Genomic DNA, 15,255 nt, shown 5'->3' with positions numbered 1-15,255 from the left:
TCAATTACAATACAACTGTACTATATATAATTTCAAAGAATATATCATATACTATCATAAACTATCAAAGAATACAATATTCTTTGATAGTTGTGTACCGTTATCGCGTAAGTTCTTACTATCGCCCACTGATGGTCAGGTTAGTAACTAAAATGAATGTGGTTAGACGAAAAGTGGACTTGGGAGCTTCTATGTACTTTTGTATTCATTGGTATTTTATTGGATATGTATTACAAAACAGTATATATATATATATATATGATTTTAAATTGTTTTCTGTATCAATTTTTATTGCTTTATTAATGTTGCACTTGAAAATACTTTTCTATATAAACTTTTGATCCATATATCTTTACGTTATTTTAAATATTGTAGAGTTCGGATTCAATACTTTTTCTATCAAGGTTTTGGGTATATCTATTTTGAGTAAAGGGTGTCTTTTGACACTTTTGAATTTGAATGCAAATATCTTGAAAGTAATTGTTACAACAAATTTCTTTTTAATTTATTTTATTTTAAGATATTATATAATATTATAATTCAACTACCATTATAGGAGTAATGAAAAAATTATTGAGAGGAAACGATTAAACTCATGATAATAATTTATACCGAAAATTTCAAATTTCAATTTTTAACACCTTCCATGGAAATAGTATTAAAATCACACCACTTTCCTTATGATTTATTTTTTCATTTCTTTACAGTAGATTTTCCTACACTGAAATTAACTGCAACTGTCTTTACAAAGTCGTCTGTATCCATTCTCTATAATTTTTTAATCTTTCATTCTATCAAAACTGCAACTATTGTTCTCTTATTGTTAGTACTTATTTCTACGTTCTAAATAATATTTCAGTAACAGTAAACACTACCAAAGATAAGAGATAATAAAATAATAGCGAGGACAACAAATTCGAAGAAACATGAAATGCATCATGACTCAGCTCCAACGTTTTTTTCATTATTAAAAAACATAAAATAACGGATAACCGAAAGTCCCGATAATTAAAATTTCGTCTAATCGAGGTCTTATTGTATAAACACAAAAATAAATAAGTTATGTGTAACAGAATACGTCAACGAACTTAACAACAGGGGATGCATTATTTAAAAAAAATATTTAATTATATAAAAAATAATAATCAAAATTATACGTATATCAAATAACGTATANAATAATAGTTTTCTTTAAAATTTAATTATTATCTTACAAATCATATACGTATAATAATTTATAGGCAATAAGAAGAATTTAATCACGTTTTATTTTATCTTAATCAAAATCTCTTATATCATATTTCACGTTTGTTGTGCTGACTTGACGTGCCTAGAAACATTAAAGAATGAAATACGATAGCATTTACTGTATCACGTTCAAATTAAGAACGTATTTCGGTCCACATAGAACGTAGAATTCACATGACCGTATCGCCCACACTAAACGATAACAATATATACAGGATGATTCATTAATAATTATCAAACATTGTTTAACAAACTTTTTACCAATATATTACTGTACATATATTTTTTTATTATATCCTGTCATATGAAAGAAACAAAAGCATTTAGAAAATAAAAAAAATAATAAATAAAATTACATTTTAAATATATTTATTCTTTATCTGTAAAAATAAAAAGCTTGTAAGAAAAATTTTTCATTGAAGTACAAAATTCATTTTATATATATAAAGAAATACTAAAAATATGTCCCTAATGATTGATTATACTTCTTACATGTATATAACAAACTATGTATACAATAATTGATTTGTATTTTATTTTCATCAATGGCTCGAGTATATTAGTTATGAATTTATTAATTCAAAATTTGGATTAAAGTATTACTTTTCTAAATATATTCAAGTATATTTGAATGTCAATTTTATATTAAATTTAAATATTATAAAACACTATCAAATTATATATATATATTTTAAACTATTATTACACACACACATGAAGTTTATAGAAGAATCATTTTATTTATTATTTTATTATTTAATTTTTTTAATTACAATTTATGAATTATCCTATATACTTATCGACGCATATATGTACGTATGTACGCACACATGGTATCTATAGTATACATAACATAAGCTCACATCGGAATAACTATTATTGATGATATTTAACTAATATAAGATATAATTTCTTATTATATTACCCGCGCGTCACGTTCAACATGCACGATTCTCTGATTAAATGATAAGATGAACATCAAGTAATCTTTTGATATAAAATCAGATCCTATATTTAGATAAATATCTGTTTCTTTACGTATACAAATTTTTTTTATGAAAAAATTAAAAAAACGAAATGTACAAGTTATATCGAGAATTTGTATTTTATTAATGATTAAATATTAAATCTACCAAGAATTTGAGTATACTAATTTATGCAGTTACCGATAAAATGGTCGATCTTTAACCTCTTCATAACTTTTAAATGTTTTTGTAGACATTTATTTTTATTTTGAATTGTTTAAGAAAATTTTTAAAAATTAACTTTATTTTATTAAATTGTATTTTTCTAATTTATTTAAAAAGAATTAAAATACAAAAGAAATATTTCTATGCTATTACTGAAATCAATAATTCGATCCTGAAGAGTTTAAAAAAAATATTATTTATTTTTTAACAATAAATAAACATAATAAACAATTTAATGGTGACTTAAATTATAAATGAAATAATATTTATAATATTTTTCCAAAGGTAAATGCAGAAAAGTTGTTAAATCGAACGTAGAATTTTAATTCCAAAATTAAAACCGGACATTATATTTTTAATATAATTACATAATAAATTTTATATTTAATTCAATTTATTTTGTTTACTTAATATTTATATTTTTTAGAATTTAATATTTATTAAACATTATATTATATTATTTAATATTTAATTTAATTTTGATAATAATATTAGATAATTTGCTTTAAACTTTGTTTAAAAACGAATAAAATTTCAAATAATTGTTTATTGAAATTATAAAATACTATTTTGAATCGACCGAATGCCCTTGTTTACTCCCGGTTTATGCGCAACGAATAAAATAGAAGAAGGTTAACAGAGAAAGGTACGAAAATGCAGAACCAACAACTAACATCGCAGACTTCCACCATCTGTTCTCATCGAGAATCGAGCTACAGTAGTATACATATATAGAAATACATAGATATCAACGTCGTAAAGGATCACAGAAAGTAAGATCTATTTTCATTTACGAAAGATCACGTTTCCTCTGTTTAACGAGACAACCTTGAATTCAAGGTACACTCTCTACTTTACCTTTATATGTTATTTACATTTCCTGTCAATGGTATATTCTTTGTAAAACATCCTGTTTTATTTTACGAATCTAACATTATTATTGTATAATACAAAATGGAAAGATTAACTACGTAAAAGCAGCATCTTTACGATTTATATTTAAAAAAAAAAACGAGCAAAAATATATATATAACTTTAATAACGATTATTGTTTTATATAGAATAATACAAAATTTCTTCGAATGTTCGAATATTTTTAAATGATTTTAGAAATTAATTACTATTTTTTCTAAATTATGTTACTTAATTTTTTCCTAATTGTAAATATATGTAAAATCTTACTTATGAAATTTAAAGTTTAAATACAAGCTTAAATGTTGTTAAAAAATAGTAATTGATCTTTACAATTACGTAATAACTTTTAATTTAATCCAACTAATAATAATTAACATTTAGGATAGACCAAAAGTCTCTAAGTACTCTCAAAACTCCTAGATTAGTAGTCTACTTTATTATGAAACTTTTTAGATTAATTTTGTTCACATTATATAAATGCAAACTTAACTCATAAAACTAAAAACCTACCAACAAACATATAATAAATATTATCGAAAAAAGAATAATATCATTTTTTTGAATTATCTAACATCTTTTGTCCTATCTAGAAATTTCACGTACAAAAGCGGAAAATGATATCTGAAAGAAAAGAAAAAAAGAAAAATAATATTTCAAGACTAATTACGTAATTTTGTTAACGACTAATCCAATAAAATTCAATTCAATTAATTTCACCAATAAATGTCTGTGTGAAATCATTATAGAATAATTAGTATTACTTCAGAATTCCTATCACGAGTGAACCTAATACTTACCACTTCCAAAAGAAGAAGTAAAAGAAGAAAAAAAAGGATTTAAAAAATAAAACAAGTTTAGTAGTTGTTAGAGTCGTTTAAAAGATTGAAACGAGAATGCCGTCACGTTCCTAGGCTAGGAAAGATAAACATCCGCAAAAGATTTTTCAGTTCTTCCACTTGTATTAAAGCATAGAAGGAGAAGACGGAAGAAGAATTCGTGGCATCTGTTTAAAGTATGTCGAGCGATTACTATTGATAGAAAGAATGAAAACTAAAAATAAAAACCCTTTCGACAAAAAAAAAACAAAACAAAATAAAATCAAATAAAATGAGTAAGAGAAAGAGAGAGTAAGATTAAGAAAATAAGATGATAGAAGAAGAGAATGGGGATAAGAGAAAATAAAAAAGGGGGGAGTGGGGAAAAGGGAGAGGGAATTCAGAATGTTTCGTCAGAGAGATAAGCGAGAACGGAGAGTTAGAGTAGATGTTCGTTTCATAGTTGTTGCCTTGTTGGCCACGCACGCATAAGTTGTTCAGAAAGAGTGTGTTAACGAACAGAGTCATACTATTCGTACAGACAGGACACACAACAAGGTCTCCTATAAATGCGTGCGCGTTCGTTCACGAGTACCAGTCGAGGTTGGTTGGTGGGTGCAAGGTACGCACGCGCCAAACCTATCACTCAACACACCAACATATATATATATACATTTCATTATCTTTGTTTATATCTGTTTTTTTTTTCTAAATTCAATTCCTCGTTCCTTTCTCTCTAACACATTCTCTTTATATAATATACGTACATACATACCTTCCTTCCTTCCTTCCTTTCTTCCCTCCCTCCCTACCTCGTGTCACTCGTGTCACAGTTTAGTTGACAATGACGTGGAGATTTATCGTAACGCAAGATGCATCATCAAATTATATCAATGAACGAGGATAATAACAACACAGTGTTTTGCGCGGGCAACAGTTCGATCGTACACAATTCTACTGGGAATATCGAATTTATCGATTGATTTGAAAAGTGTCATTAACGAAAGTTTGTTATCGTGAGGATTGTATTGAGTTTTTATTATTTGAATAAATTATAATAGAGAGAAGTTAGTGGACTGTTGTAAAAAATAAGAAAAGTAGGTTGTACAGATTTAACAAGGAAGTTTTCATCGATCGTTCATTTGTAAAATAGTTTCATAATTCACATTTATCGTGAAAACTAGAACTGTAGAACTGTTCTTGCATTTCATTTTTTTTTTTTTCAATACTAGTTATTGACGTGCAAGAAAAAAAATGTAAATTAAAAATCGTAAACTCGATCAAAGTTTAATCGATATTAATCGATTGTTGATAACAATGACGGTAATCGATTTAAACTTAAAAATAATTCAAAATTCATTTCTTTCTTTATCGCGAGAAAGAGAATCGAATGTTGATTAATTTTTCTTTTTGTCTTTGTCCAATGTTTACGTACACGCATGTACGTTGTGTATATTCATCGATCCACGGCTTTTGATTTGTAACAGCAATACCTCACGTGCTACGATCGGATCGATTATAATGTTTCAGTGATAAATAAATCGATACGTTATCACTTGACTCGTTTAAAAGTGAACGTAAATACGTAATTCAACCTGTCGATTGAATTCTTAATTTTTAAACGAGATACTATCGATCACCAATTAAATCGTAAATCTTTTCCAATAATTCTAAGAATACGAATTGTCGCGTTTGGAATGTTAAACGCGTGACTGAACGAACATTCTTTTCTTATCGTATGAGATTACTTATTACGTAGATAAGAAATTTTCGTAACTATCGAAAATAAAGTGCAAAATATCTTTCGTTTTACGAGTAAACAAAAAAATAAAACGCGTTCGATCGTTATCGAATAAACAGTAAAACAAAAGATTCAAAATGTTGCAACTGTTGAAAGGATTTTTAGATCCTTTCGTTTTAATTGGATTACTATTAGGCATTTTGTACTTTTATTTTACGGCAACGTTTAATTTTTGGGAAAATTTATGCGTGCCATTTAAAAAACCAACCATTTTGCTCGGTAATTTCGGACCGTTGCTACTATTTCGAAAATCACAACCAGAAGGGATAAAGGAAATGTACGAATGGTTCAAAAACGAAAAATTCTTTGGAGTATATCGCGTCAGATCACCGATATTAATTCTGAGGGATCCAGATCTCGTGAAGAGCATCTGCGTGAAGGATTTTGTATGTTTCGCGAATCGTGGGATACCTATCAATAACTCTCAGGTAATAAAACGTTGTGGTTTTAAAACAGGAAACAATAAAGCACGACAAACTCGTACTCGTAATATTTTTACGATTATTGTCGTATTTTATGTTCGACAATGATAATAAAAATTATCGATGTGTCATTATTAAATTTCGTAAATAAATTAAATAATATAAAATAAAAATAAATATTCTTATTCAGGATCCATTATCTGGTCATCTTTTCAATCTGGAAGGAAGAAAATGGAAGGGCCTGAGATCAAAATTGACCCCGACCTTTTCTTCGGGCAAACTCAAACGAATGTTTTATTTATTGGCCGAATGTTCGGAAGAATTTCGAATACTTATAAACAAAACTTGTGAAAATAAAACGGCAGTAGAGGTTCGCGAGCTTGCAGCTAAATTTACGATAGACGTCATCGGTAGTTGTGCATTCGGCATACAAATAAATGCATTGACCGATGAGGACTCCGAATTTCATAGGGCTGCAAAGAAACTTTCAAGGCCAAGTTACAAGGCAACCTTATGGAGGATGCTCCGTACAGCCATGCCTAAGCTTTACAAGTTCCTAAACGTTCAGGTTATTGATCCTGAGGTCACCATGTTCTTCAAGAACGTTGTCTCCCAGATGATCAGACAACGAGAGATCAGTGACCAGAGGAGACACGATTTTATGGATCTTTTAGTTGAACTGAAGAACAAAGGAAACTTGGAAAACGACACTGGATCGATAACTCAGTCCTTGAATGAAGATGACGTACAAGCTGCTAAAGAAATAGGTAAGACGTTTACTTATACAATTGTGTTTAATGTTTTATTGTAAATACGGAATAATTTGAAAATTTAGTGTGACGTTCAACGAATCGTGCATTTTGTTAAGATTCTGTAAATTCTAAATTTGATAGTTGTGTTATTATTATTCAATTATTACATTATATACAGAGTGTCTTAAAAGAGGGTTTACTGAGAAAAGAAAAATTAAAATATTATCAATATTGGTTTATTAAATAAAATTATTCTAAAAATTCTGTTTTATATATAGGTACACTTACAACTTTTTAATTACTGTAAAATTATGATCCAAAGAGTCGTTTTACTGGAATAAAAAAAACCAGAACAAGAAATTAGTATTATTGTATTAATAGAATTACTATATTTGATTTATCATTTCAAGATTTGATTCTCAAATTACAGTATTATAAAAAAAAGTATAAAACAAATATCAACAATAATTTATAATTTTTCAGCTCGGTAAAGCGACTTTTGAGACAACCTGTATAAATACAAAATTATGTCATTGATATTATAAAGAAAATAAAGATTGCATGGCACGAAATTGTCTATTTAACCTTGAAAAGAAGCAAACACTCGCATCAGTATTGTAAGAAGCAATTATAACGGTACTTCCTAGAACTTTAAACCTCACAGCTGCGTCATAATTACAAAATTATGTCATTATAAACGTACGTGTTAAAAAAGAAAAGAAAAAAACAAATTGAAATGTGTGAAATTGTTTATCTTTCAAGAAAAAATAATATAATTATTTGAATTATAATCATATTGAAGTAATCACAAGAAAGGAGATAAATGAGAATATTTTCGATTCAAAAATAATTATAATGGATCGATGAAAATTTCTTCGTTCATTAAAATACTTTTAGCAAGGTGTTAAATATGCTTCTCTCGGGTGAACGCTAATCAGTTTAATCGAGTCACGAGCCAATGTTCTTTACTCGTAAATATTTATCACGTTCTTCGAATTCCATGGACATTAATACATTGTCGAGTGAATTCTGAATAAGAAGATATACGAAACACTAATATATCATGACTATAAATGTGACTAAGCTATTTTTATAAAGACACGTCCGTTGATAAAAAAAATAATAAGTTAAACTGGTTTGCTGTTCTGTACTACGCGTTCTTTCCAAGAGGGAAAGAGAAAGAAATAGATACAACCTGCATTCTAAATGACTAGAAAAATGTGGTTCTTCTAAAAGAGGGAGGAAAAGAGGTAGGAGGAAAGCAAAACAAGTAATTAGATTGCCCGGAAAGTTCATGCCAATTTAGAGTACAAATATTCTTGCAATACAATATTTCACGATTCTTATACACAGAAATATATTTTTGGACTATTAAACGTTTCAATTGATATCAATTTTATTGCAAAATAATATTTTATTGTAAGAGAAGTAAAATATGACATAACTAATAAAAAAATTAGAAAGAAGATATTTCTAATCATCTCAAAAGCATTATAAGATGCAAAAAAGGACTAACCGAGTACTACTTAAAAAAATAATTATTGTATTTTTATTACATCTTATATAATATAATAACAAATACTATTGTGAGATCAACTTTTGACCATTTAAATAGAATGATATTTTCGTTACAATAAAATTGATATCAATTTTTAAAAGTAGAATAATTCTAAAATATGTTTCTCTGTATATTTATAAGCAAATATCAATTATTTCATTATTTACAGTAAGAACAGGTACGAATACTCCTGTAACTATCTGTAGAATAAAAATATGAATCCAATATTATACCGTGTAAGGAATACGACAATGTTTTCTCATTTCGCATCGTTTTATTCATTCGTACGTTTGATAAGAAGTTGACCTTAAATTATGCAAATGATACTTTTACAATTTCCGTCGAAGAAACGTTATTAATGGTCGCGACACTACAATAATGCATCTTCTAATGTAATTTGCTTTGTACCACTTTGCAGACGTATAACTGATCAAATACTATGTAAAAAGAAATAAAAGACCTTGGACCATATTTGGTTAGTAAATACATACAACGAAGCAACCTCATTTATTGTAACCTACCGATCGAGTATTTTGCTTTGATGTATGTGATACGAAAAAAGAAAAACATAATAACAAAATTCCACAGATTTTTCATAAACAATCGAAACGACCTACATCAACCGAGTTTATAACCGAGTATGTGTAATTCATTTTCAGTACTCGATGAAAATTCCATTGCGGCCCAGGCGTTCGTTTTCTTCGCAGCTGGTTACGAAACTTCATCGAACACAATAGCCTTCTGTCTGCACGAATTGGCATTGAATGAAGAGATTCAGGAGAAAACCAGGCGAGATATTAACGATGCCATTACGAAACGAGACGGGAAATTAACTTACGATGCCGTACAGGATATGAAATATCTTGACTTAGTGATCCTAGGTGAGTAAACGAGTTTCATTTAAATCTAGAAAGAAAAAAAATATATTCTGCTGATATTGACTCACGTGTTCGCACTTTCTTTGTATGAATTCGTAGAACTATTTTTAAATTTTCTAAAATTATATTTTTTTTTATAAAGTAGATTTTTTACCTCGAGATATCGTTGAACTTTTCATAAGAATTATATATTGGAATAAAAAATTACATTTTCGGTATTGTTCATGTTGTATTTTAAATCATTTGTTTTTTTCAAGCTTACCAACGGTGCGTAAAATAATTCAAAACTGTTAGTGCATCACCAACAAATTATATCTTTTTATCGTGTACTTAATTTATAATTGAAAATTTTATACGCATTGTCTAAATCAGGGTTTCACAAATTTTCACTTGGCGATCCCATTTATTCGAGCAAATATTTTCTTAACCCTGAGTATAAAATTCTGTACTATCTACTCTTTTACTATTATAAACTCACACTCAGACATATTATACATTTAGTTTTAACAAACTCGTTTTTGGAATTCATTTTTCGGTTATTTCATGTTCAGAAATTGTTTAATTTGGTTAACATTTTTGGGATCCCCAAATTTAATTACGCGACACCATATGAGAACCCCATGCGTTCAACAACGAAAACATTAACAATTGACTTTATTTAATATGTTTATTAATTATTCTCCCAGAAACTCTTAGAAAGTATCCACCAGCTCCGTTACTTTCTCGAAGATGTGAGTACACCTACCAAATACCCGGAAGCAAAGTAAAACTTCCAGCTGGAATGAGAGTAGTCATACCAATTTACGGTCTCCATCATGATCCAGAACATTATCCAGACCCTGAGGTATTCAATCCTGACAGATTCATTGACGAGAACAAACGAACGAGACACCCATACACGTATCTTCCATTTGGAGAAGGTCCACGTGCTTGTATAGGTAATAAAATCTCTTTTTACAAATAATAATTTAATTAATTAATATACAAATTTTTATTACATTTATTATACAAGATTTTCCTAAAGACGCTTAATTTATTATAAAAAAGAAAAATAACAGAACAAAATACTCAATATTAGTTTATTAATAGAATTGGTGTATTAATAAATTATTATAAATAATAAATTTGATCATTCATAGAATTATTATTGATTAATATAATTAATAGAATTATTAATCTTCAATTACAATGTTTTAAAAAGCATGATTGATGAAACATTTGCAATACACACAAACAAATCAAAAAGTAATATTTAACATCTTATACTTTAAATTAAGATTTTTTTTTTCAAATAATTTAATTGTATGTGGAAACAAACATCACTATTTTTCAATAAAAAAAATAATGGAAAATCACTATTCCAAATATCTGGCATAAAATAATTTTTAATTTTTTAGTTAAGGTTTAATTAAGCGATTTGGGAAACAGCCTGCATTTACGAGGATATTAATTACATTTTGTTACGAAAAGTTTAATGATCTTATCAGATATAAATTACTGAATGAAATAATTTTAAATAATATTAAAAAAATAATTTGTAAATATTTTGATAATAAATTATATTTTATAAAATCGTTATTGTGACTTCGATAATGGAAATAACGTCGTTAAATTTTTGCATACCAAAGATTCTTCGAAAGTTACGTCATTGACACTTATGTTTTACCAAAACCCCAAAGGAAGATAAAACTTATCATGATTTTGTTTACTCTCAAGCACATGGCTTACAATTAGAGTTATTAGAGATGTCCGATAGGATGTTTTCTTTTCCAGTAATTTATAACAACTTTGTTATCGATCTTAAATATTATATTTATCCGTGATTTTCTTTGAAAATAAAATGACTGTGTAATATATCCTCGAATAATGTTTGCCTCGATAACGTGTTATTACGTTCCGCAATATAACGGATTTACGATGTGTACGTTGACGTACACGTATTAACTATATCGTCATTTTCTTTCTTTTCCTTTTTGTTTTCTTTTTTCAGGAATCCGGTTTGCACTATTGCAGATTAAAATTGGAATAATTTCCTTCTTGAGAAGCCACGGAGTTCAGGTTTCCGATAAAACGGTTCATCCTATCAAATTCAGCAGACGTAGCCTTGTTACGACCAGCGAAAATGGTTTTTGGCTTAACATTACCTCAGAATCCGAAAATTCTTAGATAATATTTATCTAACCATTGAATTGCATGTACTTAATATTATTATTATTTTTCTGTTTTTATAAAGATTTATATTATTACACATTTTCATTAGTTTTTAAATCATTCTCTCTTTATGGTAACAGACTGATACTCCAAATTGAATTTGGTATTGTTATAATAAAAAAGGAAAAATATTTCATTGACGATGACTTTTGAATAAAATTTATGAAAAGAAAAATAAAAAACAATTTTATCGACATATTATATTATACTTTTAAATATTTTCTATTTATTAGATATGCAAATTGATCGGTACCTTTTTAATTAACTTGGAGATTTTATTATAAAAACAAGATACAGGCTCATGTTACAAAATCTTTTTGCGAACTTTTTCAACTGACTTTAAGTGCTCCTCTTACAAATAGTATTTTAAGGCCTTAAGAAGATGATAATTGGATTGGGCCAGGTTTGGAGAGTACATCATATGAAGAAGAACTTCTCATACCAAATCATAAATGATATCCCATATTTTTCGAGCAACATGTGGCTGAACATTGTTATGATGGAAAATAACATACCTTGTTTCTTGGCTGATAAATGATCGTTTCCGTTTAAGTTCATCGTATAAATTGATTAACTGCTATTGGTAGTAATCTGTAGTTATTATTTGACCAGGTAAAAGCAAATGGATGATACCTCGGAAATTCCACCATACAGAGAGCAAATCTTTTTTTCGAATGAATATTTGATTTTACCACTGAAGTTAAAGGTTGCCCGGGGCCAACCATTGATTTTTATCGCTTAGGGTTGTTATATAAGACTCACTTGTTATCCCTAATTACGGTTTTGTGCACGAAATTGCCCAAACAGTTGCAGTAATCTCGACTCTGTTTGTTTTATTCATTTAGCTCAGTTCAAGGATCCAACATCTCAACTTCTGAATTTCGGAATGATTGATGACAACGGTAAATGATTGTTCCTTTGCATACGATGACTACATTTCCTATGACTAATAAAAAATATTTCATGGATAAACGCCAGACAACCCTTGTACTTACTGTTAGTCAGAAAATCTAAAATTAGGAAAACAGAAGCAATGGGGTTCTTTTTTTATCCTATTGCATACCCTTAGCGAAAGTCTAACGTTCCTTCAAGGTTAAATACTTTTAAAATGTTTCCAGAAAAAGAAAGAATTATGGAGCACATGTGATGAGCACGTGTGCTTTACCAACGACAATTTGGTCCTTCATTTTTCAACTGGAGAACAAATTTTGCTAGAAATGCGAATTCGTTATGCACTAACAATATATATGTTAAATAGTAATTTGTGATTTACGTGATTATTAAAGAATAAAGAGAATCCTAAATATATATTCTTTAATAAAAAATAAACCAATGACGTATATTAAGTCTAAATTTACTTGCGTTGTCTTCAAAATACAATGACGAGTTAATTCGTCATACAAATTGTTAATTAAAAGGTTAAATTTGTAACGTCATTCTGACCCTCTTATACTTGTTTTCTAATCAAATCAAATCCTATACTATCCTATTGATCTCCTGTCTCATTGATCAGTAACGAATTTACGTTATTGTAAGGTCAATTCCTGGTAAAGATCTCATGACCTAATAAAAAAATGAACATCTTTTATTAAGTCACAAGATGTAATAATTGTATTACTGGATTATTAATGTCTCTATTAACCATTTTTGTATTAATATCAAAAAATGTTATCAAAATAAACGAACCACGTTTATATACATGTTAAATTGGCCAATAAGTTCATACGATTTGTTTTACATTAGTAAATAAACAATAAAAACCACATATGTAAAAAATAATAATTAAGAAATTCAAAAAGAGAACTATTAAGAAATAAAAAGAAAATATATTAATGATAAATGTATTTCAATATTTGTTAAAAAATTGTATTAATAATGGTTATTAAAAATTAGGAAGAAGAATTAAAAAATCAAGTACATTTCATAAAAAGTATTTACAAATAAAAAAAAACACTATCATTTGGCTTATTGTTTGAGATAAAATAAATATGAAATATAAATAGCGTATTTTTAACCGTTTGTTACAATATAAAAATATCGTTAAATATAATATGAACATTGCATACGCATATTTTGTTATGTAGTTATTGTTCGGCATTATAAAAGGTAATTATTTAATATTTTTATTTAAATCTTTATTTTTGAACATAAAAATTATTTGGACATTTAATAAATGATTTATATTCATAATAAAAAAATTATAATTATAGAAAATAATGTATCTCAAAATTCAATTAACATGATGACCAACATAACAAAAATATTAATACGAGAAAAATAAAAATAAATCTATTAAACAAATACATTTTGATCAAAACCAATTAACAAGAGATCCCATTCGTAAATTGATATTAAATGAAAATATAAAAAAACTAACATGTTATCTTAATGTAATACAATCGTACGAAAACAACGACCAATCGACACGTGTCACGCACGAATAAATTCAAGAGGACAAATATGATCGTAAATTGTATTAATCTATCAGAAACACCAATAAGAGAGAGAGAGACATTTAATTTCTTTGAACGAAGGAACAAAAAATAATTTATAGTTATTTTTAGAAAAATAAAGAACAATTTTAATTCTTGGAAGTTTATTTGTCAAAGTTCAATTGATACTCCTACTTAGGTAACAATTTTTAGTATCGAACTAAAAAAAAAGATGACCTCATAAAAGAAATAAAAACACTGACAATGGATGAATAATACAACACGTGTATTAAAAGTAGTAGTTTGTTGTTTGCAAAATTAATAAAAGAAAAGAAACAAAAGGTGAATTTAGATTTTGACATATAAAATGATTAATCAAATTTATTAAATGTCTTTCAAGAACAAATTATAAAATTTAATATTATTTCTACCAAAGGTGTCAAAAAATACCTTTTAGTCGAAATAGGTATACACAAAACCGTGGTAAAAATAGTGTTAATTAAGTTATTAAAAAAAAAATTATATTTCATTAAATTATAGATATCGTAAAAAGATAGCATACGAAAAACGTATTCATATGAAGAGAACATGGTTTGTTAATGCGATACAGCAAGTTTTATATATACTTCATCGTTTATAGATTGTTTAAATATAAATTAAAATATTTAAAGATCATGATTCATGTCATGTATAATTTTATTAATAATCGACGAAGTACAACACTTACTGTAAATAAGTTAATAAAGATAGAGAATATAGTTTGCTAAACAGTGAGTATAACAAGTAATTTTTTATCGATTGTTTAAATTTAAATTTAAATATTTAGAGGAATGCATGATTCATGTCATGCATTGTTTCATCCATAAACGATTAAGTATACTTACTGGTATTGTAAGAACTTTTGGTTACATTTTTCGTAATGTTTCAATAGTTACATTAATTTAAATGCTGTTCCCATTTTCATGATAAAAATAATCGAGGTTTGAGACAATTAAAAAAAAAATCATTCTTAACGCGACTAAAGAAATATGAT

The 15,255-nt window shown here is 27.3% G+C and overlaps 1 protein-coding gene across 1 annotated transcript; it reads left to right on the top strand.

Annotated features, from left to right (window-relative positions):
- The first annotated feature begins 4,643 nt into the window (after positions 1-4,643).
- On the top strand, positions 4,644-11,975 carry LOC106789074 (cytochrome P450 6B5-like). The gene is made up of 5 exons (XM_014752914.1): positions 4,644-6,397; positions 6,582-7,158; positions 9,361-9,582; positions 10,266-10,517; positions 11,570-11,975. Exons 1-5 carry the CDS (start codon positions 6,047-6,049, stop codon positions 11,743-11,745), a joined length of 1,578 nt encoding a protein of 525 aa, XP_014608400.1. The 5' UTR covers positions 4,644-6,046; the 3' UTR covers positions 11,746-11,975.
- The last annotated feature ends 3,280 nt before the right edge of the window (positions 11,976-15,255 follow it).

The sequence above is a fragment of the Polistes canadensis genome, unplaced genomic scaffold, assembly GCF_001313835.1.
Source record: "Polistes canadensis isolate GaletaPanama2010 unplaced genomic scaffold, ASM131383v1 scaffold_163, whole genome shotgun sequence".
Lineage (NCBI taxonomy): Eukaryota > Metazoa > Arthropoda > Insecta > Hymenoptera > Vespidae > Polistes > Polistes canadensis.
The sequence above is the reverse complement of the archived record's forward strand: the minus strand, read 5'-3'. Positions and strand labels throughout refer to the sequence as shown.

Bases quoted from the DNA above. Each gene is read 5' to 3' on its own strand.
- LOC106789074 (XM_014752914.1), top strand. From the start codon at position 6,047: ATGTTGCAACTGTTGAAAGGATTTTTAGATCCTTTCGTTTTAATTGGA. The intron at 6,398-6,581 runs GTAATAAAACGT...ATTCTTATTCAG, and splicing joins TACCTATCAATAACTCTCAG to GATCCATTATCTGGTCATCT. The intron at 7,159-9,360 runs GTAAGACGTTTA...ATTCATTTTCAG, and splicing joins ACAAGCTGCTAAAGAAATAG to TACTCGATGAAAATTCCATT.